At 35.2% G+C, this 9,744-nt stretch overlaps 1 protein-coding gene across 3 annotated transcripts in view; it reads right to left on the bottom strand.

Annotated features, from left to right (window-relative positions):
* slf2 (SMC5-SMC6 complex localization factor 2) overlaps positions 1-6,867 on the bottom strand; it is a 51,862-nt gene extending 44,995 nt beyond the window's left edge. Inside the window, exons 1-2 of one of the 3 annotated variants that reach the window (XM_056471075.1) lie at positions 6,790-6,867; positions 6,151-6,192 (exon numbers count right to left, since the gene is read on the bottom strand). In XM_056471075.1, the coding sequence (XP_056327050.1) occupies positions 6,151-6,192; positions 6,790-6,796 (49 nt within the window). In that variant the 5' untranslated portion in view covers positions 6,797-6,867. The remainder of the gene's footprint in view (positions 1-6,150; positions 6,193-6,789) is intronic. The other 2 variants (XM_056471074.1, XM_056471076.1) reach the window with 2 other exon arrangements.
* Positions 6,868-9,744: the final 2,877 nt, after the last annotated feature.

Genomic DNA, 9,744 nt, shown 5'->3' with positions numbered 1-9,744 from the left:
TACCAAGTGTTAAAACAAGTGATCTTATAAGTTTGTTTAGATTAGGGATTCTCAAATTTAAGGCCTTTAAAATTGACATTATAATCTAAAATGTAAATTGGCCTATCATATAACCATGTGTAATTCACTGTATTGTGGTGTTCAAAACAAAGGTTTGGTCAGACTGCAAACGCTGCAAAATGCAGCAGAAAGACTTTTGACAGGCACTCTGATAAATGATCATATCACTCCTGTTTTGAGAGAGTAATACCAGCTGCCAGTCTCTTATAAGACTGAGTTTAAGATTTTTATTATTTGTATTTTAAAGCCTTAAATGATACCGCTTCATCATTCAGAGTCAATCTGATCCAGGTGAAGAAATCAAAGAGATTGTTATGTCCTGAGCCTAATAGTGGTCCAGCAGACAAACCAGAAAAAGAGAGGAGATCACTCCTTTCTCTGCCTCTTTATATCAGGAAATGCTGCCCTCTTAGAGTTTAAACAACAATTACTATTTTACAGTGGCATTTCATTTTATGAGGGCGTTTTAGAGATAAAACTAATTATTATTGCTCAATCTAAGATGCATTTCTCAAATTAATAATATAGAAATTTAATAATATGCACAGTCTTATTCTTCAGTGGAATCCAGAACATTTTAAACAGCGAGAATGAATCTGAGAGCAATAAAAAAATGGAATAAAACATTATTCATTGAGGCCTTAAAGAGATAGTTCACCCAAAAAAATAAATCCTGTATTTTACTCACTCTTTACTTGTTTCAAATCTTTAGGAGATATTTTGAAAAATGTTGGAAATCTGCAACCATTGACTTGCACAGTATTTGTTTTTCCTACTACGGAAGTAAACGGTTACCGGTGTTCAGCTTTCTTCAAAATATGTTCCTTTGTGTTCCACAAGAAATAAACTCCCATCACTTGAAGAAACCACTTGGAGGAAAGTAAATTGAATAGTCTTTTTGTGTTGTTGTGAACTATCCCTGTAACAATCTGTTGATTTAAACGTTCAATAAGTTGTTACTTGTTAATTGTTAAAATATTGACTTTAACTCTTTAGACATGCTTTGTCCCTTTTGATAGTTTTATATAACCTTTTACACAGAATGTAGAATAAATACAAACAGAAAACAAAGATTTGAACAATAAAAAATGAACATCCAATGCCACCTAAGACTACAATATGTAGTAATGCTACATAGTAATGCTACTTGTTACATTTTCAGCAGATTGTTACAGAAGAAGCAATGTGGTCATCTACAGCTCTAAATTGTTAGGTTGTGACTCAATACCAAGTCGTGAAAGAGTTCCTACCAGATCGCAACATTGTTTAAGGAGAGAATGTCTGTAGATGTAACACTGTGTCATTTATTATTTATTTATTGCTTACCCTTTAAAAGACATTGTCCATTTTTACATAAGGCGCGATTCAGATAACATCATTTCCTTTTTTTGGCACTGACAGCCAGTAAAACAAGCTGTGATGCAGGCTGGATATTTGCATCGCACTTTGAGTCTCACTGTCATCAACCCTTCCTCTTTTGAACTTTATTATTGCTGAGCTGAGATGGTGAGCTGCTGTGGAAACACGGCAACTCTGTAGGTGCTTCAGCAGTTAATTTGCTGACATTTGAAAATTCTGACATCATTTACGTATCCTCCACTTTTTCCAAACCTTTTTCACTTAATTTTTTCTGTTTGACACCAAAGAAGAATACTGAAGAATGTGGAGGTCATTGTTTTTCATAGCATTTTTTTTACTACACTCTCAGAAATAAAAGGTATGCGAGCTGTCACTGGGGTGGTACCTTTTTAAAACGTACAAATTTGTTGCTAAAGAGTCCATATTAATAGGTACTAATATATACTTTTGAGGTATCAATATGGACCCTTTAAGTACAAATGTGTACACTGTAAAAAATAAATCCATAAAATTTAGCGTAAAATAAATTCCATAAATTTTACCGTTAAAAATACAGTACAAACCGCAAAAGTAATTTTTCATTTTTACGGTAAACTACCGTATTTTATTAATTTATAGAAGTAATATGTCTGTATTTTTAATTATTAACATCTACTCATCTTTCATTACACAGTTAGACACGTTAACACAGCCATATGCAGGTGGTGATGAGAAAGTTACATAATGAACCAATGCTCATCACAAACTACTTTTCCCACAAGCAGAAAAGTGTATCAATATATAGAAGGTGCTCAGTGTCATTCACACAGCTAATAAACACCAGTATGGTAACACACATAAAATTAAAGTCATGAAATAAACATTATTTATCAACATTAGATGTAACATAAATTTCTAATGTACATAACTTATGGAGAAACAACTAAAGATCCATAGTAATGTCAACAAAAAGCATAAAAAGTGATGTGCCATGCAGGGAATTCTGGAAAAGTCCATTTACAGTTATACGCTGTATATATTAAGGAAACATACCATTAACCAGGTTACAGATTTGTGCTGTAGCATTTTTAGTTTTTTACCGTTGAAATCACGGCCATTTTTTTCCAGTGTACCTTTTGAAAAGGTACCACCCCAGTGACAGCTCGCATACCATTATTTCTGAGTGTATGACGGCTGCTGGTTTCCAACATTCTTCAGAACATCTTGTTTTGTGTTTAACAGTAGAAAGTCATTCATAATTGTTTAAACCCCTTTGAGCGTGATTAATTGGTGAAAATTGTTCTTTTTTGGTAAATTATATCTTTAAGGTACCATTTGTACATGAAATTTAAAAAGTGCTCAAAAGTGCAGTAGGTGATTGTCTTGAAAGTCTCTTCACATTCCAATAGTGATGATTAAAGTAAATGTATTTATATATGAGGAGTTCGGATGCAAAAGCCACTAAACGCCACTTCCGCCAAAATTGGCCTAATGACATTGAGTGAATGCTTTAGGCACGTAATACACCATCAACAAACAGATTTGCTTCTAATTATCCAAATCCCACCGTCAGCGCATTCAGAAATAACAGATTGTTGGCAAAAGTCGCTAAACGCCACTTGCCTTTGACAGAAAAAGCCGCTATATCCCGAGAACCAATCAGAAGGCACGAATTATATCATATGTTTTCAATGTAGCAGCGTGCTGATACACCGGCTTTCATGAGGAGAGACATATTCCAATTTTGATTTTAAAAGACGGAGTTTGATGAACTGGATGAGCCAGACCGACTGTCAGTGAATGGCAAATGAAAACGTCCCTTACCTTAAAACTCAGTGTATTATAAGAAAAAGAAAACACACTGTACAGTCGGAAGTGTAGCATGCACACTTTGAATGAGTCCAATTTACTATTTACCAAGTTGAGATGCCATTCTTTTATCCCACGTGGATGCAATGAGGATAAACAAGAGACCAAGACCTTAAGTATGGTGAGAATGAATGAATGACAGCTTCTAAAATTATCTGAGAGACATCCAATTTTTGCCCAGTACGCCTACCTTGTGTTTTATTTGCTAATTTAAGCTATTTTTAAAAGATAAATATAATGTATACAACTATACATTATTTATATAACTTAATATTACCTATACATCTGATAAGCTTTTTATATTATTGGACACTGCACAGATATTGATGTTTCACAATGTTTTACACTACATTATTTGAATCTAAGAGGCTTAGTTTACAATGTTTACATTGCTCTACTTGCATTAATCTAAATCCCAAATATCAGAAATGACAACAGATTGTTTAGATTTAATTAAAGTTAATTTTAATGTTATTGATTAATGCACTTACTTGACAGATTCCATTCATTCATTTTCCTTTTGCTGTTTCCATGGTTTATCACAGCGGAATGAACCACCACTTACTTGACAGATTTATCTATTTTTAATTTCAGGTGGTTTGTGTATGTGTTTTATGTTTGGTAAAATAATTTCTAATTGCATCTTTAGTGATTTTCAACACTTGTTCCAATAGGTGGATTTAGAGATTCCACCTCCAGTCACAATGACTTCTGGGACATCTAGAGCGAGTTCGGTGCTCAAGTCTGCATCGATGCATCCTCGATATCAAAAATACATCCAGGAAGTTTCACGTGTCCTCTGTTCTTGCGGAGTTTGGGCACCCCTGCAGTAGTGGCTTAAGGACAGGGGTGGCCAAACTCTGTGTTAGAGGGGCGGTGTCCTGCAAAGTTTAGATCCAACCCCAATCAGACACACCAGGGCTATCTAATCAAGCTCTTACTAGGCTTTCTAGAAACATCCTTGCAGGTGTGTTGAGGCAAGTTGGAGATAAAATCTGCAGGACACTGACACTCCAGGACCGAGTTTGGACACCCCTGCTTTAGGACAAAGCATGTGCTTGCTACACAACTGAAATGTGCTAGATATAATACAGTTTTTCGTTTGGAACTGTAGTATAATAAAGTACTATAAAGTTTTCTAACTGGCGAATGACATGATCTAGTGGGTTGCCTACTGTTATTTTAACTGTGCGCATTTGTGATTTCAGGAGGCGTGGCTTTGGGTGGCAGGGGAGGGACCATACCTGCCAGCACTTCAATTTTTTTCAGGAGTCTCCCATATTTCAGTCCTATTTCCTGTTATGTTCCGTCTCCCGGAAAACTCCCAGAACCCCCTGCCCCCACCCCACCGGTCTCCCAGATTTTCAGAGACAAATGTTGGCAGGTATGGGAGGAACTGTGTTTTTAAGCTAAGTTAGCATTTGGCCAGACACACTTCTGCCTTATTTGTTGATAAATGGACAAGATTTTATTCAAAGTGAAATACCTAATAAAATGAGATCAATATTAACCCAAGATAAATTTCCAATACAAGCTAGTAGAAATAATGTGTCTTTTTTATTTCCAAGAGCTCCATTATCGAATTAAGAACAATGTTTCTTTCTTTTCCCATACCTCCCAAAGCTAACGAAGTACATTTTAAAATATTCAATGATATTCAATGATCTTCAGTTTCTTAGACATAAATTTAATTTTGATCGCAACAATTTTTTGCTTCCCATTTCAAAAACCAATGCAAAGCAATGGACTGTAATGTATAGAGGAATGAAAACATGGAATGAATTGCCATCAGACATTACATCCTGTGTAACAAGTAAAATAAGGTTTAAAAAATCGTTTAAGAAATATTTTATGGCACAATATTAAGTGGATTGTTGATCTGGATGTTATGTATGAATTTTTTATTTTAATGTTTTTATTGGTCTTGTTGTTATGTATTAATGTAATTTTGTGTTGTGTTTGATGGACCCAAGAAAGAATAGCCACTACCTTGGTATTAAGTATATCATATATAGTATAGTATAAATAAATAAATAAATTGTACATTCTGTGAGGTTGACATTGAAACGACTGCACATTTATTTTTTGAATGTTTATATAGCAGAACCTTTTGGTCTGATTCATTTGGTCTGAGTGGTTAAAGGTTTCTCTCAAGTTGTCCTCCCAATTTCCTAAAAAGGATATTTTCTTTGGTTTATTAGGGAAAGATGTTAATATTCAGTTTGTGTTGAACAATATTCTAATTTTGGATAAATTTTATATTAATAAATGCAAGTCCCTTAAAAGAAAAACCACTGTTTTTAGTTTTCCTAAGGGAATTTTGGTTATACTGTAAATCTTCAAAGTTGCTAAAATCAAAATGTGGAAGAAGACTTTAGTTTATTGAAAAAAAAAATGTATTAATAGAAGACCCGTTAGTGTAAATGCTTTTTCTTTCTTTTTTTCCTTTCTTTCCTCTAGTTGTGTTTGTGTGTCTATTCTATGATTTAAGTGTATTTATCTGTATTATTATTTTATTGATTTGATTATTATTTGTGCTCTGTTCTATAAAAGCAGATGAAAGTTGTTGTTGATCAAATTTTGCCTTATTGTAATTGTGTTATAATGCAATTAAAAATAAAAAAATTATACACTATTGGTAAACTGATGCCCACTGTTCATTTGTTCACTCAAAAATCAGCAGCTTTTGTATTAATTTACAGTCATCATCACAACATATGAATAGACAGCCTAATTTTACTCCAGTCATTTTAGAACTGGCGACTTTTAATTTATAATTTTCACTATAAAGTATCTATTTTCATAACAATATAAAGCTTTGGATTTTGTGAAGTCTGTGATATTACACACTACAGGGTGCACTACATTTTGCATTCAACAGACCTGTCCTACAGGCTTCCAGGTTTCTGTCAGGTGGGCGTGTGTCTGTAAAACAGAAAGAAAACGGGAAAACGTTTGTTTTGGGAAAAGTAAAGTGAGAAAAGGAAATGCCAGCGCAGTACCCACTTCCACTGTTCTTTGTTTTCACAGTACTTTACAGCCGAAAGGAGTACAGATGAGAGCAGAGAAGCTAGTATGCTAGTCTTGAGAAACGAAACTACTGGCTACATTACAATAACAATTCAAGACATCGACCTAGAGTGTTTTAATCGAACTGTTTGATGTATTATCACAAACCATTAAAAACAATTTCATATAAAAGACAACAGTCATTTGAAACAAGCTACAAAGAAACAAGATGTTCAAAAAACACGAGGCTCCATCGACCACACAAATGAAAACAGTTGTCCCATTTATCAACATTAACTTCACAAAAGTCCGTTTAGCTGTCTAATTATCAATAAATAATCAGCAATAATATTTATACAAAGTGATTTTGAAAGTACACTTCTAAGAAACATCAGCTGTCAAACGCCGTGAACGCTGCTGCATTTACCGTATACGGCAGTACAGTAACGTTACAGTGAGAAAGATTAATAATGTACGTAACGGCCATTAAACAAACTGTTATGAAAAGCGTACCAGCCATTGTGGACGTTTATTTGACATCCATGATGAAAGTGCTGTTGTGTTTGTCGGTAGCCGCCATCTGTAGGTGGGAGGAGCGAAAGATGTCATTTACGGAAACGGCCACTAGAGGGCAGAGAGATTGAGCGCCAAAATCAAAAGAAAAACAGAGAGAGAGAGAGAGAGAGAGAGAGAGAGAGAGAGAGAGAGAGAGAGAGATTTCAACAGACTTACAAACTACATAAAGAACTTTCTAAACATGACTGAAGAGGAACAAATTCAACTAATTCTAGGTGAGGGACAGACAGCAGCACTGACTGAGAGACAGTGGATAACTCAATTATGTGTGTGTATTGTATGTATTGTATGTATCCTTTCCTGTCTACCACAGTGACCCTTTGTCTGTGTGTGTTTACATGTTAAACACTTTGTTTTGATATGTTAACATGCTTTTTATTTCTTACATTGTTCATTTAAGTTTAAATTGTTGTGATATTCTGTTTCTGGGCAGCACGGTGGCACAGTGGGTAGCACAATCGCCTTACAGCAAGAAGGTCGCTGGTTCGAGCCCCGGCTGGGTTTGCATGTTCTCTCCGTGTTTGTGTGGGTTTCCTCAGGGTGCTCCGGTTTTCTCTCACAGTCCAAAGACATGCGGTACAGGTGAATTGAATATGCTAAATTGGCCTTAGTGTATGTGTGTGCATGTGAGAGTGTACGGGTGTTTCCCTGTACTGGGTTGCAGCTGGAAGTACATCAGCTGAGTAAAACATATGCTGACTAAGTTCATTCCACTGTGGCGACCCCTGATTAGTAAAGGAACTGTGAATGAATGAATAATAATGAACTGGTATTAATGCATAAATAAACAGGACAACAATTATTTTAAGTGTGGAAATAATGGGCATAGACTCGCGTCAAAGGGTTTGCAATAATTAATTAAATAAAAATAACAGCTCTCCAACTATTTATAACATTTTCAATATGCAATGTGTAATTTATTATACGTTTAAATAGGTTGAAGAATACTCTTTTATTCCAGTTTAGTAAGATACATTACTTGGATATAAAAGAAATAAGCATTATTTAGTATGCAAATACACCGGACAACGTTTTAGCTGATTTAGAAAACGTCATTGCCTTTTAAAGTTAAACGGACACACTCAATTTTCATGTCTGAACATATTTTTTAAAGCCAGCTTAAGAACTTGTGAACAGTGTATGTATGCAAAAGATCATAAATCAAACCCTGATGATTTTCAACTACCACTGACTTCAGGCTCATTCATCCACTCATTTATTTTCCTTTGGCTTAGTCTCCGATTTATCAGAGGTGGCCACAGTGGAATGAACCGCTGACTATTTCAGCATATGTTTTACGCAGCGATTGCCCTTCTAGCCACAACCCAGTACTGGGAAACACACATACACTCTCACATTAATACATACACTACGGCCAATTTAGTTCATCCAATTCATCTACAACACATGTCTTTGGACTCGTGGGGTAAACCGGAGCACCCGGAAGGAAACCAACACAAACACAGGGAGAACATGCAAACTTAACACAGAAACGCCAACTGGCCTAGCCGGGACTTGAACCAGCGACTTTCTTGTTGTGAGGTGACAGTGCTAAGTAAACCACTAAGCATACCTGTCAACCCTCCTGTTTTTTCCGGGATTCTCCCGTATTTTACAGTTCTATCCCGCTGTCATCCCGTAAAGGTATTTTCCTGTATTTTTTATTTTTCTGTAAAGAGTCGATCCCTCCTTTACACAACCCATACCACCGAACCACCAGGGTTCCTTTCTCTTAAATGTGAATCTGTTCTGTGCTTTCATTTTATTTAGGCATGAAAAGACTTTGAAATAAACATAAAAATTACAGGCGCCATTGCCCCTATGCAATCATCAAAACAGTCAGTTCATGTAATGACTGTCTAATGCGCTCCATAGTGATAAATAAATCACTATCACTGTTTCCCAAGTGGATTCTGTACGTATGCGATTTGATGCGGAGCTCAAGTGGACACTGGGTTTGGGTGCGTGTTCGAACAGACATATACACGTCATCATGATAATAATAATGATAATAATAATGGCGGTTCATTCCGCTGTGGTGACCCCAGATTAATAAAGGGACTAAGCTGAATAGAAAATGAATGAACGAATAATAATAATAATAACAGCAACAACATCTAGACAAGTCGATCTTGTTGGGTTTTTGTCTTAAACACAACAAATTTTGTCTTAAATGAGCATAAACAGTTAGGAAAGCAATCAAATGCTTTCATTAAAGATCTGTGCATTTTTAAAGTGACACCTGTTATTTATTGTATACAGAATGTTTAAATTATACAGTAAAGAAAAGATGAATGAGATTTGATAAACTTGATTCAATTTCTTTATAATAGCTAATCATTTTAATGAGCTGAACTGTTTGCTAATTTATTTGCAGCTTTTTCTTACGTAAACTAATTATTATATCCTTTGTAAATAATAATAAAAACATATTACTGACAGTTTTAACAGTTTATTTACAATGAAACAGGTCCCGATGAACATATTTAGTGGTTTTTTTAGGGTAGGGGGGTCCCTTTTTTTCACATCCCAATGTTGACAGGTATGAGTTCAGGCTGTCAAGGGCTGTAAATTTTCTCAGGGTCTACTGAATGATTGATACTGAATGGCTGATGAACAAAATATGAAAGATTTTTTTTTTTTATCTTTCGTAAATATGATAAATATGTAATATTAACAACACAATACCGTTTAAAAAACTGCCTAATTGCGTTGTTTTGTTTTGAAACTGGTATGCGTTTAGATCAAATGTGAGAACGGCTTGCCATATTTTTTTTGACAGCACAATTACGGTGCGCACTGCGTCTATTCCACAGTATACGGTAATAGCGGCAGAAAGGTATTATGTTACGGGGCGTTCTTTCAATATCTGACTTTTAAATTCAGCTTGGA

This window comes from Danio aesculapii, chromosome 13, assembly GCF_903798145.1.
Source record: "Danio aesculapii chromosome 13, fDanAes4.1, whole genome shotgun sequence".
NCBI lineage: Eukaryota > Metazoa > Chordata > Actinopteri > Cypriniformes > Danionidae > Danio > Danio aesculapii.
Note: the sequence above shows the minus strand (reverse complement) of the source record. Positions and strands in the feature narration are given on the sequence as shown.